This window comes from Delphinus delphis, chromosome 6 (assembly GCF_949987515.2).
Source record: "Delphinus delphis chromosome 6, mDelDel1.2, whole genome shotgun sequence".
Taxonomy (NCBI): Eukaryota; Metazoa; Chordata; class Mammalia; order Artiodactyla; family Delphinidae; genus Delphinus; species Delphinus delphis.
This window is the reverse complement of record NC_082688.1, coordinates 2,447,378-2,469,534: the sequence shown is the minus strand read 5'-3', so window position 1 is coordinate 2,469,534 and position 22,157 is coordinate 2,447,378. Positions and strand designations below refer to the sequence as shown.

General features: G+C 60.6%; 1 protein-coding gene across 5 annotated transcripts in view; it reads left to right on the top strand.

Moving 5' to 3' along the window:
- Nucleotides 1-22,157, top strand: part of VAV2 (vav guanine nucleotide exchange factor 2) — a 180,274-nt gene that overhangs the window by 87,504 nt on the left and 70,613 nt on the right. For all 5 annotated transcript variants that reach the window (XM_060013837.1, XM_060013838.1, XM_060013839.1 and 2 more), the window contains exon 3: nt 9,834-9,892. In XM_060013837.1, the coding sequence (XP_059869820.1) occupies nt 9,834-9,892 (59 nt within the window). The remainder of the gene's footprint in view (nt 1-9,833; nt 9,893-22,157) is intronic.

The following is a 22,157-nucleotide window of genomic DNA, read 5'->3' as shown; positions in this document are numbered from 1 at the left end:
GACCTCAGGTTCATGGTCAGGGCTCAGGCTCACTTGAGCGTAGGCTTCTTCAACGAGGCCCCTGGTTGGTGTGAGGCTCTGAGACGCGGCAGCGTTGCCAGGTTGCCCGGGGGTGTGGATCCCCCGCCTCCAGGGGCTGTGGCTTGGCGTCCCTCGGAACTGTGTGCTGGAAGACCGCCACCACCTCAGTACCCAGTGTCCCCCAGTGCAGTTCTAGGACGGGATGGAGGAAAACAGAATCCACTCCCTGTTTCTCAGCAGCTACGTGAAGTCTGAGGAGGGTGTGAAAATGCAGAAGACGCCTCTTAGAAAGGGCTTGGGGTCAGGCAGCCTGGAGCCAGCCGCCTCTTCCAGTTGGGTCCCCGGCAAGTGAGGTCGCAATCCCCTCGTCTGGAAATTGGGGAAGATGGTCCTGACCCCACGGCATTGTGCTGGGGCCAAGGCACACGTGCCGAGGCGGGAGTCGCTGCAGCAGTGGAGTCAGGTGTGTCTGGGGTGGGCCCTGGGGACCTGCTCAGGGAGCCGGCCTTGTAGACACCTGCTGCCTGGCCCCTTGGTTCACCGTCTCCGCCACTAGGAAGAGGGAAGGGAAGAGTGTAGCGGGGGCCCTTCGGGAGGGCAAGGCCTCCTCCTGGGATGGGGGGCTCCTCCCACCCTGCCCAGTGCTGTTCTGTGAAGTGTGTGGGCATCCCAGCCCTGGGCCGCCCTTGGGATGCTCGTACCTTCGGGGCAGTGACTCGTGACGCTGTGGCCTCACCCCGGATCAGCGGGGAGCTGTGTCGCTGCCCGTCTGAAGCTGGCTTTGAGATGCCTCCTACGTTTTGACACACGTTCATCCCACCTCTTACCTGCCAGATGGGGGAGGGGAGGCCCGGCCTGTGCTCGCCTCCTGCTGCCGCGGCAGCTCCATCAGCAGCTGTGCTAACAGGGAGGTGGGAGGGAATGTCGAGGGGGGTGGTGAGCCGCATTCACAGACGGTGAGTGGAGGCCTGGGGCAACCCACCCAGTCAGGCTCCCAAAGCCACCGTTGTGGTGGGCGGGCTTCCTGGCCTCAGGGCCTCACTTAGCAGCCCTGCTCTTCCGGGGTTTACGATCCTGCGCTGCTGTCTCTTGGCCTCAGGTTGGGTGGAGGAGCCAGCCTTGCTGGGGCAGGGCCGGGGTGGAGACCTGGAGCCCCGCAGCTGGATGGACGACCTGGGTCCACCTCTGCCCACCACCTGTCAGCTGTGAATCCCCGAGCCTCAGTTGCTCCTCTGTGAAATGGGAAGGTTGGCAGGAGTGTCTCCTGGTGGAGGGGGCGTTTTGGGGAATAAACCTGGTAAAGACTTGGCCGGGGGGAGGCCTGGATGCACGTTAGCTGAGGTTGTCAATGAAGACGGTCAGGGCAGGGACCTGGAGCTCCGAGTGGCGTCCCTGCCTCCCCGGCTGGCTCTGCCTGGAAGCTAGTGGGTGGCCTTTGCAAATCACTTACATCTCCCTAGCTGGGTTTTAGGTTTCCCATCTGCAGATTGAAGAATTTGGACCAGGTGGTTGCCAAGCTCCTTCCACTAAGGATTTTACGTTTCCTGACCGATTCCTGCAAACCCTCCTCGTTGGGAACAGCTCCAGCTCAGGGTCTCCCTGGTCCTCTCCCAGCCCTGTGATCACGGAGCGCTTGCCTCGATGTTATGGGTCAGACGCCATAGACAGCCGGTGCCCAGGGACTCTTGGATGGACACAGTGTGTTGCAGGCGCCCCTGAGCCTCATGGCTGGGCGGCTCTGCGTGCTCCGTTCACACCTGACCCCTCGCTGTGTTCCATGAGGACACCTGGATCCAGCTTCCCTTCCAGCCTCTTCTTTCCTGGTTCCCAGGGTTATGGAGTGCTGCCCCCGGCGTTTCCTGCTCCGGCTGGGTCCTGGGCTTCCTTCTCCTCTGGAGTTACGGGCGCTGGCCCATCACCCTTACACACTGGCCGGGGCAGCTGGCCACCTTAGCTGGTTGCAGTGGGGAGGGGATGGTGCCGGGGGACGGGGGCTGCCGCTCGGCCCTCCTCTTCCAGGTCTCCGGAGGGTGTCAGGATGGAGGGGATATTAAATCTCAACCCCCCGCCAAGCGTAGCCTCGGAGACACAGAGAGGGCAGGGATGCTGGCGGCAGAGAACACGGGGAGGAACGGCGGTGGCCCCTGCCCCCTTCCCATCTCCCCTCTTGGGCTCAGTGTAGTGGTCAGCTGGTCTCAGAGGCCCCGGGCCACGTGCCGTCCTCCTCTCCAGGCTCCTGGTCCTGGACCGTTTACAGCTGTGATGTCCCTGGGGGCTTCTGCTTGGCCCCCTCACCAGGGGCCTCACCAGGCCCTTTGGGTCTGTCCTGTGCGCCGTGGCCCGGGACTCTCAGATGTGATCAGAGCCAGGGGAACGCCAAACTAGGTCACAGCCTTTCATTCCCAGTAGGAAATTGAGGCCCGGGGGGTGGGGTGGACGCTCAGAGAAAGGGCTGAGCAGAGAGCGGAGCCGGGGTCCAGCCTGTCCTCCTTGAGCACCCACCTTGGGTAAGGTGGGGGCCAGGGCTGTCTCCTGGCCCCGGGGAGGTGGCTGGGACACGTGCTCAGCGTCCTTGCTTTTGCGGGGCCTCCTATGTGTTTTAGGAGCCGAGCTCCAGTGCGGTCCCCGCCACCAGCGGTGAGACCTTGGTCCTGTCACCATCCCTCTCCGGGCTTCAGTTTTCTCAACTTGTAAGTAAGAGCAGGGCAGCCCCCGTGGTGGGTGTGGCTGTGGAGACGGAGGAGTGTCCACGCACAGAGGGAGCTGAGGGCTTGCCAGGCGCTGGCTCCGCTGGAGGTCCACTGCAGGCAGAGTGATGTGAGCCCACCGTCACGGGTCTGAGAGGGCCCGGGGCTCAGGGATCCCTGTGTGTTGGGTCGCAGGCGTCAGCAGCTACAGAGTCCGAGGCGTGAAGATTTGGGCTGCTGGTCGCTGAGGCTCGGGGTGGTCTCTTCTCCCTGCGTGTGAAGGTCTTGATCTGGACCCACCGAGCGAGGAAGTGCAGCTAGATTTGGGGAATTGTTTCAGATCTCACTGAAAGCTCAGTTCAAGGGCACGACAGAGCAGTGGGCCAATTCTGAGATATCCACAGTCTTTGCTCTCTTAGCCTAACTTTTTCTTTCCTCCGAAATCACTTTCCAGCTCCCACCCTCTAAAGGCTACCAGACCCTCCCTCCGAGCACTCCCCTCCCAGGTTGCTGCGGGTCACTTGGCTCTGTGAGTGGCATTTTTTTCTTTTTCATTCTGTATCGCTGTCTTGGGGCTTGGGGTCTGGCCCCCTCCCATCTCCCCGCATCCTTTTGGCACCCTTGAAGGAAAACGCCATCCGTTAGGTACCGCGGCACTGCTGTGCAGAAGGCGGTGGCTGAGAGGTGGCTGTGTTCCCCGCTGGCCTTTGTGTCCCGGCCTTCTAGGGGCAGAGCGGGAGCACGGAGCTGTGGTTGCCCGTCGTAATGAATCACTCCTCGCCGGCCGCTTGTCGTTCCGAAGGCAACAGCACAAGTGTTTCTGACCTTTTTGCTCTTGATGCGGAAAGAGGAGAAAAGGAAGGGCAATGCCGGCTGGGCTGGGGAAAGCAATTTATAATGGTTTGCTTCTAAATACGCAGCGAGTGAGCTGTAGATTTCCGCGATAGGTGAGTTTCCGGGCAACGTATTGAAATGAGGTTGGTCATCTGGCCCGTTTTGTCTCCTCGGAGCTGCTGGTGTGTTCGCAGATGAGTGGTTCTGGCTGATAAGAAAGTCCTGCTGGTCTGTGCAGTTCCTGCTTAATGATTCCTAATGACCGAGGGGAGCTGGGGCGGGAAGCCCACTTGTCAGCGACTGGGCAGCGTCCGGCCCTTTTAAAGGCCGACTTGTAGCCATCTCTGTTCTTGCACTGGATCGTCTCTGCCCATTCTTAGGTTCACGTTTTGAGGTGCAGGGCGGTGACGTTTTGTGTGATGACAGCAGAGCTGCTGGGCTGGGCTGGCTTACACGGGAGGTGGCGGAACCGTTCAGAGAGCTTCCCGGTGGGCAGAGAGTGTGTGCGCGTGCGTGCGTGCGTGCGTGTGTGGGCTCTGCTCCACGCAGGCCTTCTGGGATCCAGGCTGATGGCGGCTTTGCCACCTTTAAATGAGGCTTTCAAGGTCACCCAGGAGCAGGGCGGTTTCGTGAGCGAGGTCTGCAAAGCAGCCTGCTTGATGTCTGTTCCCAGTAACTGCAGGCGAGGCTGGAAGATGTGGTCTGGTGGGGCCTGGAAGAGGAGTTGGGGGGCTTTTTGCCCACTGCGGGCTCCCGTGTGGAGTACGGTGCAGCTGATGGGAGCACGGGATTGGCTGACACAGACTGGGTCCAGTTCCTAAGTCAGCCACTTATTGCTGGGTGACCTGGGGCAGGGTTCGTGGTCTCTCTAGTCCCCAGCGTCTGCATCTAGTAAGTGGAGAGTTGGGGGAGAGAACCTTCCATACAGGAACCATGTTTGTGCCATGCTAATCCTATGACACTTAGTAAGGGCTCAATAAACAGTAGCTCAGGTTCTCATAATTAAGAAGTAGGGATTGGGAGGCAGGTTCTCATTGGAACCTTTGCTGTGGATCCTGTCTGTCCATCTGTCCGTCCACCCATCTGTCGATCGTCCGTGCATGCATCCATTCTTCATCCACCTACCCATCTGTCTGTCTGTCCATCTGTCCACCCATCCCCCATTCCCCCACCCACCTACATGTCTGCTCGTCCACACACCCACCCGAATCCCCAGACATCCTTTGAGCCTCTTTAGGTCGCTCTGTGATTTAGGCCGTCATATAAACTCGGCGAGCTGCAGTTTTTCTCCCCTGTGAAACGTGAAGAGGCAGCTCAGAGCCGGGTCTGAAGGTCAGATGTGATGCCAGCCCCAGAAGAGCTGGGAGAAGCTGACCACGGGACACGAAAGGGGTCGGTCGCCTGGGATGCCCGAAGCTGTCTGCATGGAGCCCCTGGAACCACGGCCTCTGCTCGCCCTGTAGGGAAAGGGGAAAGCGTGGAGGCTGAGAGACATGTCACGGACCCCTCCCCCACCCCACCGAAGGTACAGCGGCGGGGGGGATAACAGAAGGTTCTCCTCTCAGAGCCACAGCTGACTGTGTAAGCTTGAGCGAGTCCGCGGGTCACTGGGCCTTGAATTCCTGTCTGTAAAATGGGGCCACAATTTCAGTCCCGCCTATCTCATGGGAGGGAGCCTCCTGGGGCTCTCGCAGCTCTGAGATGGCGTCTGTTGGGGAGCAAAGTGGCCCTGAATCTGATCCACCCTCTATTACGTCCCGACCACGAGGCACGGTGCCTGCGCTCAGCCGCGCGCATTAAACGTTTGATGAGTGACTAAGTCAGAGGAGCTAAAATCATTCCTGTCCTCTAGGCTGAAACAGCATTTTCATGAGCTCATACTTAATTTACTTCCCTTTTCTGGTATTGTCTGTCCTGTCCTATCCCATCCCACCCCCCCCACCCCCACCCCTTACCATCCCATATCATCCCATCCCACGCCGTCCCATCCCTTCCCGTCCCGTCCCATCCTTTTCCGTCCCTGAAAAAATGCCGTTAGGACCCGCCCAAGTTTACGCCTCACCAGCGGGTCACCACCTGCAGTTTGCAGACTCTGCCCCGGAGCAGTAGAAGGTGAGTCGTCACCTGAGTTACAGCCCTTGCTGGGCAGGAGGCTGACTGATTATGGCTGGGCCTCCTGCAGCCCAGGGACGACCCGAGGAGGGTTGGCCAGCCCGGCAGCCCAGAGCTGTCTCCGCCCACTCGGGGCCAGGCCCTTGAGGCCGCTGTCTAGCTGCTTCCCCATGCAGGTTTCAGCAGAGGCTTCAGCAAAGGGGTAACGGGTCCAGAGCTGCCCGGAGGCCTCGGGATGTCCTCCCTGTTTCCCCCTGGAGACCCCTGAATGATGCTGCTTTTTGGAGTCCGAGATCCCCTCTCTGTCTGTCTCCTCATCTCTCCATCTCTCCCTCGGCCTCTGGTCTCCGTCTGCCTCTTCAGCCCTCGCCCTGAACTCCTCTTTTTAAGTCGTAACAAAGGCGCGAGCCTGAAGCCAGGAGCTTCGCCCTCTTCCTGTGTTTTCATCCGAATAGGGGGTGGGTGAGGCAACCCTTAATCACCACGTGGATCTCCTCGCTCCCCTGGTTGTGCAAAACCCCCTTCTGTGAGCCGTTTGTGAGCACCTGCTGCAGGCCAGCCACCTGACACACGTTCCGCCGAGTCCAACAGAGTCACATGAGAGACACGCTTTTCTCCCCCATTTCACAGACAGGCAAACTGAGGCCTGTCTCAGGGGGCCGGATTTGAACCCAGGACTGTCTGGGCTCTTCCTCCCCAGCAGACCATCTGGCTGCAGCCCAGACCCGCCCCGGTGGCCCCCAGCCGGGCCCCACACATGCTCTGCTTGGGCCACCTTCTGAGGAGGAGCCGCCACCTCTGTCCGAGCCTTTGGCCTGGGCCCGGGGGTCTGCATTCTAAAGGTCCTCCCACGCACGTGTGGAAGCTGATTGGCCACCGGTGTCTGGGAATCTGTCTGCCTGGATGGAGGCCGGGTGGAGAGCTGCAGGGTCAAAGCAGGCCACGCCTGGTGGCGACGGGGCCAAGACTGCCGTCCAGGGTCCAGACCCCGGACCCCGGCCTCCCAGCCTCTGGGCTGTCACAGCCGTTCTTGTTCCTTCACCGAGTCTTAAAGGAGCTGAAACATTAAAGGTCACAGTCAAGACGTAGATGCAAGTGAAGAGCACGGACAGCCGTGGCTTTGGGGAGTTGGCCGTGCACGTTTCTCCTCCCAGCAGGACTGGTCCCCGTGGGCGCACACCCTTCTCCTGTCAATCCCCTGCCCGGCCCCTGCACACACGTTTCTTTGTTTGCCTGGAGCTGAGGCTCCGTGGGCCCAGGCGGGAACAGTTGGTGGATCGCTGAGCCCAAAGGTCTGAGCCGCTTGTATGTGGAGGGAAGGGGAAGAGGGAGGGAGGAGGGAGAGCAGGTGCCGTGTCTTTTCATTCATTATCAGGGATGCAGATGAGAAGTGGAGATAAAAGTTGGGGAAATGTCATCCTTTGACATTTACGTTTTCAGAGGAGTTGGCAGGACTGTGGGCCAGGAGGTTTTTGATCATCACGGGAGAGCGATGCCTCTGGGGAAGCCCAGCTCCTCCATCCTGGGAGTGGGGCAGGCACCGGCCAAAGGCGCCTCGGGAAGCCGCTGAGGTGCTTCACGCCCCCCACACCCCTAACCTTTCACGCGGGGCCAGTGCCCCTCATCTGACCCCATGGCTCTGAGGGGTCCCACGTCTGTTCCCAGCAGCTCCTGCCCTGGGCCTCTGGTCACTGGAGTGAGGTCCCCCCTGGTGAGACCTGAGATTTCCCTTCTTGCACAGACACCAGCCAAGAAATGCACAGCCCTCGCGGAGCGGGGGGCAGGGCACCTCAGGCAGAGCTGGGACAGTTAATCCTGTTAACCCCGTTTAAGGAGCTGCTCCTGTCTGGTGACACACATCCAGAGCGGAGCCCTTTACAAACTGCTAGTGACAGGTTCCAGCCTGGAGCAGAGCGACTGAGAGCTCAGGACTGAGTGACAGGTTCCAGCCTGGAGCAGAGTGACTGAGAGCTCAGGACTGAGCTTTGCTGTGGTCATGGCAGCAGGAGAAGCCATTCTGTCCGCTGGGACTGTGGACACGTGGACACAGGGACCGGTCTCCTGGCCTCAGCTCACTCCGCTGTGGCAGTTCCTCCCTGTCCTGGGCTCCACCTGTATGAGACTCGGCCTCGGCCCTGACTGCAGGTTGGCAGACAGGTTTCGTCTCCTGTGCCGATGCTGACGGGCTGCTGGTGCCTTGTGTGGACTCCGCAGGAAGGACTCTAGGCCTGTGTCTGGCTCCACGCGGAGGAGTGCGGCAGTTGATTAGTAATGTCTGCCACGGTAGGCGTAGGAGAGGGGTGGCGTGTGTGCCCTCTAGTTGCTAAGCCCTTTGGCCCTAACACTTCCAGCATTCTGTCTAGTAACTATAAGGACATCAAGCAACATTGCTTTAATTTTTGTTCTTCCTAAATATTTAGAGCCCTTGAAAGCCAAGAATAACAGCAGAAGCCAAGTTGCTCGTTGTTTGTGAAAGGCCTCTCGGAGCACACAAGTGTGGGCGCCCTGGCTGGGCCAGCTGCACAATAAACCCATTGAGTCTTGTCTGAGAAAACACAGAAGAACCCTGTCATTCTTTGCATTCATAACTTCCGTGCGTCCCGGCCCCTGAAATAGAACCCCTACCGGAAGACAGCGCACAGCACTCAGCTTGTTGGCCCAGTCTGCCGTCTCGCCAGCTGAGAAAGGGCCCTTCTGTATGGTTTGGGGTTCTCTCCCCCTCTTTTTTAAAAAGAAATTGCTGCTAGAAGGAGAGCTGCCCACAAGGAAGTCTGAGGCGTGTGTCCCGGACGGGGGACTTCGGGAAGGTGACCTAGCCTCAGTTTTCCCGTCTCCCAAGTGTGCACAGCAGGCCTGGCCTTTAGGGGTGTGAGGATTCGCTGGGATGATGGCCATGAAAGGCCCATCAGACTCAGTTTCTGAGACAGCCAGCGCTCAGCAGAGGGTGTCTGTGACTTTAGCAAGTGGTCATCACGGGCCACGTTCACGTGGACCCACACACCCCCCCCACACACCCCCCCCACCTCAGACGTGCACCCACACACCCCCCCCACCCCCGCACCCGTGCACACGCAGCTGGCTCTCAGAGTCGAGGCTTGCCCCTGCCTCCTCGGTGCTCAGGTGTCTGTCACGGCAGGTGCCCCGTCAGTCCTGCCGGGAATCGTGAGCAGCTTGTGTGAGCTGTGAGTCATTCTCGGGTGCGTTATGCTGTGTTCGGGGTCAGTCACCGCCCTCTCCTGGCCTCCGTTACCCCGTGACCATCTGCGGAGCCTCCTCCCTGCTTGCCGCTGGTCATTTTGGAGATCTGTGGAGTGGCCACGTGGAGGCCTCTGAGGCTGGGAGCTGGGTGGGTCCTGCGTATCTGGAGGGGGCTGGACACAGGGCAGGACCGGGTTGGGGCAGAGGCGGCAGGTGGAAGTGCTTCTCGCCGAGCACTTCGGGAATTTGAGTTTGACGAGTCTTGTCCGTCTGGGGAGAGCCTGCTGGGATCCCCTCGTGAAATCTGAACCTGGGCTGCTTCGTTTTCCGTCTATACTCCGACCCCCCAGGGCGCCGGGCATCTGTTTAAATGGTCCTACTGGAGAGAGGAGGGGCTGGAAGGGAAGGGAGCGTTATGCTGTCTACGCTGTGCCCCGGGCTGCTGTGTCACCTTGGGGAAATCTCTTGACCTCTCTGGGCCACTGTTTCCCCATCTCTGAAATGTATCAGCACCTACTCGGAACAGGAGTTGTTATTAATCACATGGTAACTTGCAGAACAGGAGCCTGGGGTGAGCACTTTGTAGGCATGATGTCTGAGCAGACAGACGCTCAGTGGCCCCGATGAGGCAGACCCTCTCCTGGGGGAGAACGAGACTCAGGGAGTGGTTGATGTCGGAGCCCCGGGAGTCAGCAGAGGGGGGCTGTGAGCTCAGCCCTGCTCCTCTCCAGGGCGCTGCGCCGGGCGTGCAGCAGCCCTCAGCAGATATTAGTGCACCAAAATGACATGTTTTGCACGTCAAATACAAAAGGGGTGTCTTGCCTGAAAAATCTTATGCTGTGTTTTTTTTTGTTATTGTTTACCAAGATGAAATGGGCTCAGTGAACTGTTCACGACACCTACAAAACACTTCATGACAGTTTTATGATGACTTTAGGCTTTCTGGTGAAATTACAGAAGCATCTTTTCGTCTCCCCCCAGGTCATCTCGGCCGTGTCGAGGCTCTCCCTGCACAACTTGGCTCAGACCAAAGGAATCAGGTGAGCTTCGCGGAACGCGCGCTGCTGAGTGCCTGCCCTTTCATCTTCATCCGCCGCCCGCGTGCCCTATCGCAGATATTGGAGTTTTGAGCAGACACCGTCTGCCCTGTGTCTTTCTCATGAATTTTCAGCATGTTGTCGGGTTGCCTGTTGGCAGCGGCTGGAAGGGGCGGGGAGGAGGGGAGAGGCTTCAGCTCACACCGGGGAAATCTTGCAGCGTGTTACTGATGGCTGCAAAATCTCTCTCGATTTAGGTAATAAGATCAGCAAATTAATCCTTTCACAGATCATTGCCTACCTAAATGCATCAGAAGTGGGTCTTGCCTCGCATGAAGTAGCAGTGTTTGTTTGCTGTGATGGGGCCGAGCCAGGGGACCTGTCTGCTTGGGGCTGCGGGCCTCCCGGCAGGAATCTCTCCACTCTCAGCTTTAATTCTGCTTGGATTGCAGAGAATCCCATGGCCCCCGTTGGTCTGATCTCTCGTCCCTGACACGTGGACGTCGTGGGGCGAGGGGCCCTGGAACTGTGAGGGCGGAGGGGGTCAGGGGAGATGGGGGGATGGGGGCATGCCGGCCACGGGGGAGGGGGACGGGGTGGCAGCCCCAGGTGAGGACTGGTCATTGTGTATTCTGACGCATGGATTGGGGTCAGCGAGACCAGGTTTCCATATCCAGTGAGGACAAGCACGGGGCCTCCCTTCCTCGATGTCCCTGGGGATTGTGGGCTAGCAGGGGGGGGATGAGAAGCTTGGGGGGGCAGAAATAGCTCCTCCTGCGGGTGGAGTGGATGGGGTCGCACCTGGCTGGGTGCAGGCGACTTCGTGAGGGTGGTGGAACTACGGAGGGGCTTCGCCCTGGTGTTGTCGTGGAGGGGGGCGCTGCACATGCGTGGGCCGGGGGTCCCAGGACCAGGGTGCCTACAGCAGTGGGACCCTTGGTGGGGCTGTTTGCCCAGGTCCAGAGGGTCACCGGAACAGACGCAAATATTAGGGAACCCACCCAGAACCTCTTTCTCTGTCGGGTTCTCCAAGGACTCAGAAATTTCATTGAATTGAGGATTTTTTCTTAATGTCAGCTGAAGGATAGGCTGTTTAAAAATGTTTTTAAGCTGCTATTAAACACATATTCGAGAATATTTATAACGCGTTTAGGGTATAAGGAATAACATTAAGACGAAACCCCTGTACCCACCACCCAGCCTACGTTCTAGAACTTCTGCTGTGAGGCCCCCAGTTGCATGGGCTGGTTTTCATTGTAGCTTTTGTCTGTAATAGGAACATGTTAAAAATGTTTAATTGAGAAGAGCGAGTTGTTTCCGGATACAAAGACAGCACGTGGATTTTTTTGTGTTTTTCCCAGAAACGGTCGTCCGTTCTTTCCCCCGCTAGCCCGGGACGACAGGCGGTGTTCCGGGTCGCCTCTCACCCGTTCCAGCACATTCTCCACCTGTGTGCCTGTCTGCATGTACACGTAGGCGGGAATGAAGTCCTGCCACAGAAGTTAGTCATTTTCTCTGCTTTGTCACGTAGCGTGAGAATGTGAGCTTTTCTCTCAATCCATTAAACGTCCTCCCAAACAGGGGCCTGCTGCCAGGGAGCCCCGCGGTGCCCCTGGGGCGGACGAGCCAGCTGGCTATGCTTGGACTCGGTCCTGCGGTGGCCTGAGCACCGTGCCAGGCTCCCCACGCCGTGACCTGCCGTGCCCGAGGCCCGTGACCGAGGCTGGAACCGCCCTGTCTACAGGCTCCTGGAGCCTCAGTTTCCCTGAGGGTTGACAGCCAGCCATAGGGTCTAACGGTGGCTTAGAAGGTGGTGAGGGGCCTGAGAGCGGGCGTGTGACCTCTGATCAGCGTGGAGGCCCCTGGGGGACGGGGCGGTGCCCTCCCTCCTGGCCTTCTCGCCCCCATCCCCCCATCTCCCCTGACCTCTCCGCCCGCATGGTCCCAGGGCCCCCGCCCCACGACCCAGGTGCCCCCCAGGCTGCTCCCGTGGTGCTCTCCGAGGCTGGCAGGTGAGCTTGGAAACCTGCCCTCTCCCCTCCCTGTTCCGGGAGCCGCCCGGGCAGTGTGTGGGCACAGTGGCCCCCTGGATGGGGAATGAAGACCCCAGCCCTGAAGGTGGCCGCCCCTAGGGCGATGGTGAGCAGAGAGGGTTGCGATCTGGGCTGCGGAGGTGGTGAGACCCGGCTGTAAACCCTGCACCTGTTGGCTGTGTGCCTCGTGTGGGAAGCCCCTCTCTGAGTCGGTGCATGGGATTCACCCAGGGGGCTCATCAGGGTTCATTCAGATGCGGCACGTAAATCCCGAGGTCCGTGTTTGCCCACGGAAGGGCTCAATACATACTACAGTTTGTTGCAGTGACATAACAGGGTGCGTCGGGGGCCCCCAAGACCACCCTCGGGTCTGACGATTCGCTGGGACTCAGAGAACTCAGCAAAGCCGCTCTACTCAAGATTCTGGTTTATTATAGCAAAAGGAACCAGATACAAATTAGCAGGTGGAAAAGGCACATCGATTGGCGTCCAGGAGAGACGCTGCACGAGTCTGCCAGGTCTCCTCTCTCTGCTTCATTCTCCCAGAACGATGTGTGATGTCACGGGTGAGGGTTGCCAGCCAGGGAAGCCCCCCTGAGCTTTGGTGCCCAGGTTCTCGTTTGGGGTGGGTCCTGTAGGCATGGCTGACTGCCCACGTGGGTGACCTTAGCCTCCAGCCCCTGCAGAGGTCGAGCTGGTACGGTGGGGCCCTAGGCCCCCCCATAAACCCCATCATTTCCCAGACTCTGTGGCTGGGCCCAGGGCCCCCCAGGTAGACAGAGATGCTCTTATCAGCAGGACATCCCAAGGGCACAGAGGTCCCTGCTGGGAGCCGCGGGACCAGGGCCTGATCTTTCTAGAATGTGCAGGGTGTGGGCAGCCCAGGTCTGCTGGGTTAGCCCTTACTGCACACGGGGGAGGGGGAAATGAAGGGGATGGGGGAGGTGTTTGCAGACAAAAGGAGGAGGCAGGACCTCCCGGGAGGAGCAGAGCCTTTGCAGGAAGAGCTGCCCTGCTCACCTGCATCTCCTCCTCGTCTGTATCGCTCGGTTTCCCCTGTGCCCCATCCCCACCCTGTGTTTCTTCTCCCTCCTCGTCTGAGCCCCAATCCAGAACGTTCCCAGGGTCCCTTCCCTCCGCAGCCCCCTGGGGACAGGACCTCCATCACTTCACACGGCTCACCCACCCTGAGCCTGGGAGGCGGGCTCCGACCGCCCCTGTAGCACGACGTATTTGAGTCGTCTCTCCTCGTGCGCCGTACAGGTTGAGTCTTCGCGGGCAGTTTACCATTCTGGGAGCCACCGGCGCTGACACAAAACGCTAACTGTGCTCCCTTCCCTTAAGAGCATTTCACAGTGTTGTTAATTAGCAGAAGGTGTTCCTTTAGCCAAACCCTTTTCTGTTTTGAAAACCCACAGACCGAGCCTGCAGCCCTGCCGAATCTCTTCCTCTTTTCTTTCGTGGCTGGATAGGAGCCCAACATGGTCCTTTAGAAAAATGATCATTTTCACAACGCTTGCTCTGTGCATAATGAGACGATTTTCCACAAAAGCCCCAATCATGCTTCTCAGAGGCTGATGAATAGGAGACCTAATCTAAGAGCCGCACCCTGGTGCTGGCTGGGGGATCAGGAGCGATGTGTGTGTGCGGTGGGGGGGGATCCCTGGGGAGCCACCCAGCTCAGCGTGTGGGGATGTGGGTCCTTGTCGCAGCCGGAGCCGGCCCTCCGGACTGAGGGATCATCACGGCTGGGAATGGCTGGGAAGGAGGAGACGGTGAGACCGTCTCTGCGGCTGAAACTGAAAGGTGAAGCCAAGGCGCCCCCCGCCGGCAGAGGCCTCATCTGCCAGCCACCTGCTTGTTGAGTGACCTTAGACAGGGACGCTCTTGGACCCTCTGTCTCTTCTTCTGTAGGCTGGGAAAGCTCTCCCTGCCATGCAAAGTTGCCGTGAGCCCGTACACTGCAGCGCGATTGAGTGCAGCCCCTGACACTCTGTGAACGCCCACGGGCTGCTGGCTGGGTGGTGGGCCGACAGGTGCCCCCCAAAAGATACATCCACCTCCTAACTCCTGGACCCTGTGTGACAGGGAAACGGTTCTCTGCAGGTTACGTTTTTATAGATGTACTTACACCTGTAGTTGTAAGAGGGCGGCAGGAGGGTCAGAGTCAGAGGAAGGAGGTGTGATGACATAGCGGAGGTTGCAGTGATGTGGCCACGTGCCAAGGAACGCGGGTCGTCTCAGAAGCTGGAAGAGGAACGGATCCTGCCCTGGAGCCTCCGGAAGGAGCCAGCCTTGCTGACACCTTGATTTTAGTCCCTAAGACCCATGGCAGACTTCTCACCTTCCGGAACTGCAAGATAGTAAACCCGTGTTGCTTGGGGCCACTGTGGTGCTTTGGGACAGCAGCAGTGGGAGTGAATGCAGACGGCATGGGACAGGAGCCTTAGGAGCGGGTGGGGCCTGTCGTGGCGCCCTAGGCGCGTGGACGTCCGCACACACGCCGCGCTGGGTCCAGGTGGTGGGCTGGGCTCTGGGTCCTCACTGGGCTGAGTGCTTCTGGGAGCAGGGACCAGCCTCCGTCTTTGATTCCCTGGTCCTAGCCCAGCCCCACCACCCTGTCTCGTGCCCTCTGGCTTTTTACTGAGCTGCACTAAACTCCACCTATGCTTCGTCCCTTTGAAGTGCACGGTTCGGTGGCAGCTCACACACGTTCAGTGCCGCCATCGCCCCTGTCTTACTCCCAAGCGTTTCTCACCTGAACGGAGGGATCCCACCAGTTGGGGCAGCGGCGCCTGCAGTGTTCCTGATCCTGCCTGGGGCTCTGTAGAAGGTTCTAGAAGGGGAGGGTGCTCCTCATGGCAGAGGCAAGGCTGGTGGGGAGGGAGCGCCTGTCTGGGAGGTGTTGGACGAGGGCGTGCAGGCAGGGGAGGGTGGGCAGTCAGGCCTGGTCAGTTTGGTTTCCTGTGTTTCAAGGACCCCGGAGCTGCTGTGACGTGGCAGCCGAGGCTGGTGACCCGCCGTCACTGGGGTGGGTGGGGTGCTTCACGCCTCAAAGGGGTGCATGTTGTGTGGGCCAGGCCCTCGCTCGAGGGAGCGGGTGCAGATGGGGCTCCGCCTGGCCTGTCCCCCCACTCTGGCCTCGCAGGTGTCCTCACACGGAACCCACCTCAGAATAAGGAGGGGCAGCTGAGGCCAGTGTGGGGCCCCCGCCTGGCGAACAGGGTGGTCGCAGCGTGTGCATTCCTTTCGCATTCTCCTAACAAGGTGACACCTGCTTCCATGCAGGGCCCCTCCCGGGAGGGAATCTACTGTTGCATTAAACCTCCTGCCGAGAACCCTCTCCCCACACTTGGTGACAGTGACCCACACTCGGGGAGGAGGGGACAGCCCTGGGGCAGCGGGGAGAACCCAACGCTGGCCTTGGCGACACCAAGGCCGTGTCCTGTCCACGCTGGCCACGGGGACGGAGCTCCCGGGAGGCACCACGGAGCCTCTGAACCTTCCCCACCATCCAGGGCCTGCAGCGTCCTTCCCTGGACACCTGAGTGCTTGCCACCGGCAGCTGAGCCTGGGCCCCATCTGTGAGTAGGGTTGTCGGGAGGACGGCGTGGAGGAGGTGGGCCGCGTGCTTCACAGACGGTGGCAGACGGTGGCCGGTTGACTCTTCCTGAGTCCGTCGCCACCGCAGACACCGGGAGGGCCGCTTCCTTTCACCCGTCACTCACCCCTGTGCAGAATTTTGAAGGAGCGCTGTGTCTGCTTCTCTCTGCCGCTACCACTGTGGGCACGAGAGCTGGAAGGGGACACGTTTGTTCAAAAAGAAGTTAACTGGCCGTTTCCCGCGGGGCAGCGGGGAGGTAATCCGTGCTGGAGGCGGTCAGGAGAAGCGGGATGCAGCCCGGCAGGCGGGGCGTGAGTAGCCAGCTGGAGCTTCTGCGCAGGTGGGGGTCTTTAAAAAGACACAGCGCAGCTGAATGTCTCTGCCGCACTCCCAGATCGTCGCAGTCGTCGCCGGCTAGACGTGCCCGTGCTGTCAGTTTGCCCACAGAACATGTGCATCTGGCCGAGCTAATGGACTTTTATTGTTGTTCCCTCCCCTCCCCCACCCTCACTCGCTCCCTCCCATTCACCTGCCCGCCTGTCCTGTCCATCCAACCCACCATCTGTCTGTCCGTCCGTCCATCCTTCCTTGCACCCATCATCAGTCCACTTACACATCCACCCATCCGTCTGTCCATCCCTTCTTCCAGTTGCCCGTCACCTGTGCCCTCATCCGGGCACCCATCTGTGCTTCCGCTTCTCCGTCCACACCCCGTCCTGCCACCCTTCCTCCATCTGTCCTCTTTCACGTAAACGTCAGTCGGTTGGTCTCCACGTGGTGCTCTGAGGTGGTCAATGGCTGGCAGAGTGATCCCCAGCACGGAGCAGGCCCTCGACAGTGCGTTGCAGTGCAGGGCGGATGAGGAAGTGACCCGGCCGACTGGGGGTGGTGCTGGGGCGCTGGGTCAGTTTCTGCACGCCCCCAGCCTCCATGGCCTCCTGGGTAAAGTGGGGTCAGAGTGGTAGCCCCCTCCCTGGGCTGTTGTGAGGATTCACAGGATGGCCGTGACGGTCTCAGCACAGGGCCTGGCACATAGTAGGTCCAGAGCGCTGAGGGACAGGAGGAGGAGAAGGACCCTCTCTGCATGGGGGATCTGCCCGCACCTGTCTGGGAGGCTTGGGGCAGGTCGAGTGTGAATCTCCCCATTCCGATTCCTCGGCTCCCACACCTGGCCCTTCATCCCCCACTTTTACACACGGGGAAACTGAGGCCCAGAGAGCTTCCCGAGCAGGTGGTGACGGGGCCCAGGGAGTCGTCTGCTCATTCATTCATTCCTTTGCCCATTCATTCATTCTGTCAGTGCTTGGGGATGCCAGCAGCCCTGCACAGGTGCTGGGACGCGTGGGGGACCAGTCACTGTCAGGTGCGGAGATGGACACCGGACCCCGGTCACAGGCAGCCGTGTGCAGGGCAGGCTGCGGGGAGAAGCCGGAGCGCGACCCCAGGCCACAGGCACGGGGTTAAGGGCCTAAGAGACCCGGGTCTGGGCTGCCGGTGTGGTTTTTAGCAGGTTTCTTAGCCCTGGGCCTGTTTCCTGCTCTCTGAAAAGGAGCCCGGGGCGAGGGCCAGTGTGGAGTGGCCCGAACACAGTTCTCAAAGCGAGGCCTGAGGACGCTGCCTCCCAGCCCTGGCTTCCCATGGGGCCCCCGGTGAGCCCGCGGGAGGGCAGGTGTCCTGGGCCGAGTGGTGGCCCCAAGAAGATATGCCGCCGAACCTGTGAATGTGAGCTTTGGGGAAAAGTCGTTGCAGATGTAATTAAATTAGAGATCTTGAGATGAGATCATCCTGACTACCCTGTGGGCCTTAAATCCAAAGACAGGTGTCCTTATAAGAGGCACACGGAGCAGGGACCCAGGGACAGGGGAGGGACCTGGAGGCGGAGGCAGAGGCAGAGACTGGAGTGACGCTGCGAAGCCCAGGACCGTCTGGAGCCCCCGGGAGCTGGGAGAGGCCGGAGGGCTCCCCACAGAGCCTCGTGTGGCCCTGCCTGCCCCTTGATTTCAGGATTTGGGGCCTCCAGCACCAAGAGAATGAAGTTCTATCGTTTCAAGCCCGGGGATGTGGGTTTTGCTGGGCAGCGAGCTCTGGGACGGGGCCCAGGCAGGGGTCCCTCAGCCTCTGGCATCCCCGGTGCGTGGGGGCGCAAAGCTGCAACTCCTGAAAGCTGAGCAAGGGCCCCCAGGAGCCCCGACCCGGTCCCAACACAGCCCTTGCCAGCCTGAGACCTGACTGCCGAGGAGGAGGCCAGCGGCTGGCAGGGAGGTTGGGATTCAGAGCCCCCCTCCAGTTATCAGGGATGGGAGGTGGGCCTCCAAGGACAGTGGTGTCCTCACTGGCAGGCGCCCTGTCCCCAACGACATGCAGTGTTGGGGGCTGTAAGAATGTCCTCGGGCACTGGAGCCCCAGCTCCGCCCCCCTCCCCAGGCTTGTCCTTCCCTCTAGGGAGCGAAGACTGCTTCACTCTGTAACAGGCAAAACAATCAAACGTTGCCTTCTCAGCAAATGCCACCATTAAACATTTATTGGGCAGCTGTGTAACATTATCCGCTCGCTTTCAGAGACGGAGAAGGAAATCTTGTCCTGTTTTGCAGTGGGATTTATCCATGTGCAGAAGGGATGTGAGGTCATTAAAAATGCTCTGGAACAGAATGTGACATCGCGGTGTGGCCGGCGGTATGGGGGGATGTGGCCCTGCTAGCCACCAGCCCCCGCCCCCCAAGCCCAGCTCTGGGGCCAGCAGGTCAGCGCTGCGCTCTGTGCAGCCCTGAGCTCTGCTCCCAGCTGTGGCCGGTGGGAGGGGACCGGCCCAAGTCTCCGCCGTGGCGGGAGGCCGGCCGAGCCCGTGAATCAGACCTGCCGCCTGGAGGTGCAGCAGCATCTGCAAAAGGTGTTCTGGTGCTTTGGGGACATCCAGTTACACGGTGTGACAGCAGCGCTCGGGTCAGCCTGAGTCCCGCTCATCTCCCTGTCGGGAGAGGGGCTTTGGTAAAAAAGGGACAGTCCCCCCGATGTCACCTGGGTCATCCTTCCCACTGTGGGTCTCCTGTCGCGGCCCTCCTCCGTGCCGGCTGCTGCTGCGGTCAGGATGGACCAGCCTCCTCAGTGCCAGCAAACAGCCCCGAGTCTCGATGACTTGCTGCAGTGACCCGTGTGTGTCGGCCGTGTTCCCCTCCACGCCACTTGCCCCCAGAGCCAGGCTGACAGACGGCCTCCTGCTGGAACAGAGTGGCCACCGCGGCAGGGGAAGGAGACCCAGCAAGTCACCCACTGGCTCCTGCAGCCTCCGCCCCGTCGGTGAAGCCAGGATGTCTAGCGACCGGAATTCAGCCTGCCCCGCTGCGGGATACTGCCCATCCCTGCGAGGAGGGACTGTTGTGTCCCGTTCTAGAGATGAGGAAACTGAGGCCAAGAGCCTGGGGGGCTGGCCTGAGGTCAGGCGTTTAGGGACTGGTGCAGTGAACCCAGATACGGCCCCGCCAGGCTGCCTCGGAGGGGCCCCTGCACCGTCCAGCCCTCGGTGGGGGAGCCCGTGCCACCTGAGCCTGCCCGCCGCCCGCCGTGTCTCCCTCACCTCCGGCTTCACGCTCAGGCACCGGGTCCCAGCCGCCGGTCCCCACCACCGTACGCCTCATTTTTAGGCAACTTGGGGTGATATTTTGACAGAAGAGAAGGGACTCTTGGAATTGACCGTCTGTCTGGCTTCCCTTGACGTTCCCTGCTTCTTCCCTCTTGGTTATCGGTTTTCCTTCTTTTATTTTTATGGATTCATTTATTTAGTTTTTAATTATTTTTAAGTCTCATGAGCCCAGCATTCAACCCCCAAACTAGAACCTTCTAGCTCACAGGGCAGAAGGAATCGTATGACCGCCCGCTGCTCTCCCGGGTCCGGGCCCGGCAGGAAGGATGGTTAGCCACCATCCTTAACTTCGGGTCTTCCACCTCCTTGCTCCTGTAAAATTAGTCTTATTGTATTTCATGCGTAGTTTCGTGTAGCCCCCGTTGTTTCGGACCTTCGATACAGAGTCACCAGGTGTGAGCTGACTCCTGGGATTGCTGTTTTCACGGCCGTCACGTGATCGGTCAGGTCGTGGTGTGCAGTTCTGTCCTGTGAGGCACGTTGGCCTTTCCGGAGCTGCTCCTGTCCCCCGTTTCCCATCCCCCCCCATCGTAGCAGCAGCGACACACATGGGGCGGAGCCCTCCCCACGGGTCAGCTCACAGAACGCGCACCTGGACCCCGGGAATCAGGATTCAACCCCATTTTGCAGGGGAGGCTGAGGCCCCAAGAGGGCACCTCTAGCTCAGGGTCGCCCAGCCGGTTGGGGTGGAACTGGGACCTCATCCTCCCATACTCCCGTGGGAGTCATCTGGGGGTCAGGGGTCCTGGGGCATGGGCCCAGCACTGACCCAGGCACAGATCTGCTGCCCGGGGCATCTCCGGGCCCTTCCAGCCTCAGGTCCTGGCGGAGCTGGCCTCTGGGGGCTGGGAAACCAGCCTCGGGTCTCACCTGCTGACCCTCACTGTTCCCTTTGGGGTCACTGGTAGGGAGACCAGGGCAGGCCTGTACCCTGCTCGGCACTGGAGGGTCCGGCCTCCACCATGCGATGTGATGCGGGGCCACCCAACGGCCGAGGCGTGGTCCTGGCCCCGCCCCTGGTGGGCTCGGCGGCTGCAGGAGGCTGGGTCCCTGCCACTGAGCTCCCACGGGCCCGGCACGTCTCTCCAGCTTGGGAATCTGACTGGCAGTCCGGGAGGGGGGTTTGGATGGGATGGGCGTCCGGCTCGGGCCCGTCCCAGGAGGGCAGCAGTGAGGCACCAGTGGTTCTGATTAACGCCGAAGCCTGGAGCCCGGCCCTGAGGCTTGGCTGGGCCCTCGGCCCTACAGACTCCAAGGTGAGCTGGACAGCTGGCCCGAGCCCAGCCCTCCCTGCCCAAGGCCACCTCCAGACCCAGGGCTGGCAACATCCAGAAGGGCTGCAGTCCAGTCCTCTGCTCTGAAGTAGCCAGGCCGGACCCCCGGGACACGTGGGGGGCAGCAGTCCTGTCCATGCCCTCACACGAGCCCAGAGCAGCCTGCTGCCCAAACACTGGCACGCACCTTGCCCTGCACCGTCACCAGTCGTGTGCACCTGCTCCAGGGGGATGAGTCTGAGGCTACGGCGGCAGAGGGAGGAACGGAGGCCCTCAGATGCAGTGGTCAGTGCCCCTCTCCGAGGACATGGCCTCGATCTGGCTGGCCCCCGAGGAGTGAGCAGAGCCAGTGTGGACAGGTCTGGGCATCGGAGGCCCAGGCAGAGGTGCTGGGGGGTGGGGGCGGGGAGGGGATGTGCTTGGTGTCCCTGTGGGATGGAGAGGGGCCGGGGGTGGGAGGAAGATAGTGTTGGGAGGGCTGGGCAGGGTGGGGGGTCTCTGGTCTCTCTGAGTGTGAGGGGAAGCCCTGGGGGTCGTTTCAGCAGGCAGTGGCCTCTGAGATTTTGTCTAGAAACTGCTGGCCCCGTGTGGACTGCAGGGGCTCCAGGGTGGAGGCTGGGACCAGTGAGGGGCTGCCGTGGGTGTCCAGGCCGGAGAGATGGTGGCTCGGGGGAGGGGAGCGAGAACCTGATAGGCCACAGGAGGGGCTGGCGGTGCAGGGAGTGACACCCCACCCACCCGCTTGGCAGGTCAGTCCCTCTGGATGACCAAGAGCTGCAGCGCAGATGCTGCCGGACGCCTGGGCAGGGGCGGGGAACGCAGGCTTCCTCCCGCCTGGGTTTCTTCCCTGCTCTGACCCCTCTTGGGAATAGTCCTGGCTCCAAGCCCGGCTCTGTCACTTCCTGGCTGGTCTCTTCGGGCAACTTTCTCTACCTCTCTGAGCCTTGGTGTCCTCATTTGTGATGAGACGGTAATCCCCATCTTGTGGGGGGCTGTCATGACTGACGGGGAAACCCGAGGACACCCCCATCCAGAGGCCTTTCCTGGGCCCCTCGTTTGTGAACTGGGGGGAGGGCTTGGGTTTCACTTGTGTCCTTGCAGCAGGGTGTGTGTGCTCCTACCTCCACCCCAGACCCTCAGCCGGGCGGTAGGGGCTTGGCCCGATTGCCCTGGAACAGTCCCCTCCTCTGGGCAGTAGGTGGAGGGCTGGCCAGAACTGCCCCAGGAAGAGGACCTGCTTCTCTACCCGGAGTCCGCAGACCAGTCTTCCAGCTGGAGCATCACCCACCCCAGCTCTGCCACAGAGATCGACTAGTGATGCCTGCCCCGGCCAGAGGGGATGGGAAGGTAGGGGGTGATTGCAGGCAGGCCCGGGTTTGCCCTCTCCGTCCTGGTGGACCCACCAAGGGGAGGGACCCTCCCTGCGGGCCTGCAGAGGCCTTCTTAGGACTTGGTGGAAGGGCCAGGGGCTGACCCTTCACTTCCCAGCAGACCGGCAGGAAGTGGGGGGAGGGGAGAGGAGTGCCTCCAGCTCTGACACCCCAGCCCCCCAGCCACCATCTGTTCTCGGAGGTGGGAGAACGTGGCTCAGAGAGGGGAGGGGTCTTGCCTGAGGTCACACAGCGGCTTGGTGGTCTCTCAGAACCCCCACTCCGGGTCTCCCCAGATCCCTGAGGAGGGTCCCCAGCTAGTCTCCTAGGCTTCATGTATTTACGAGGAA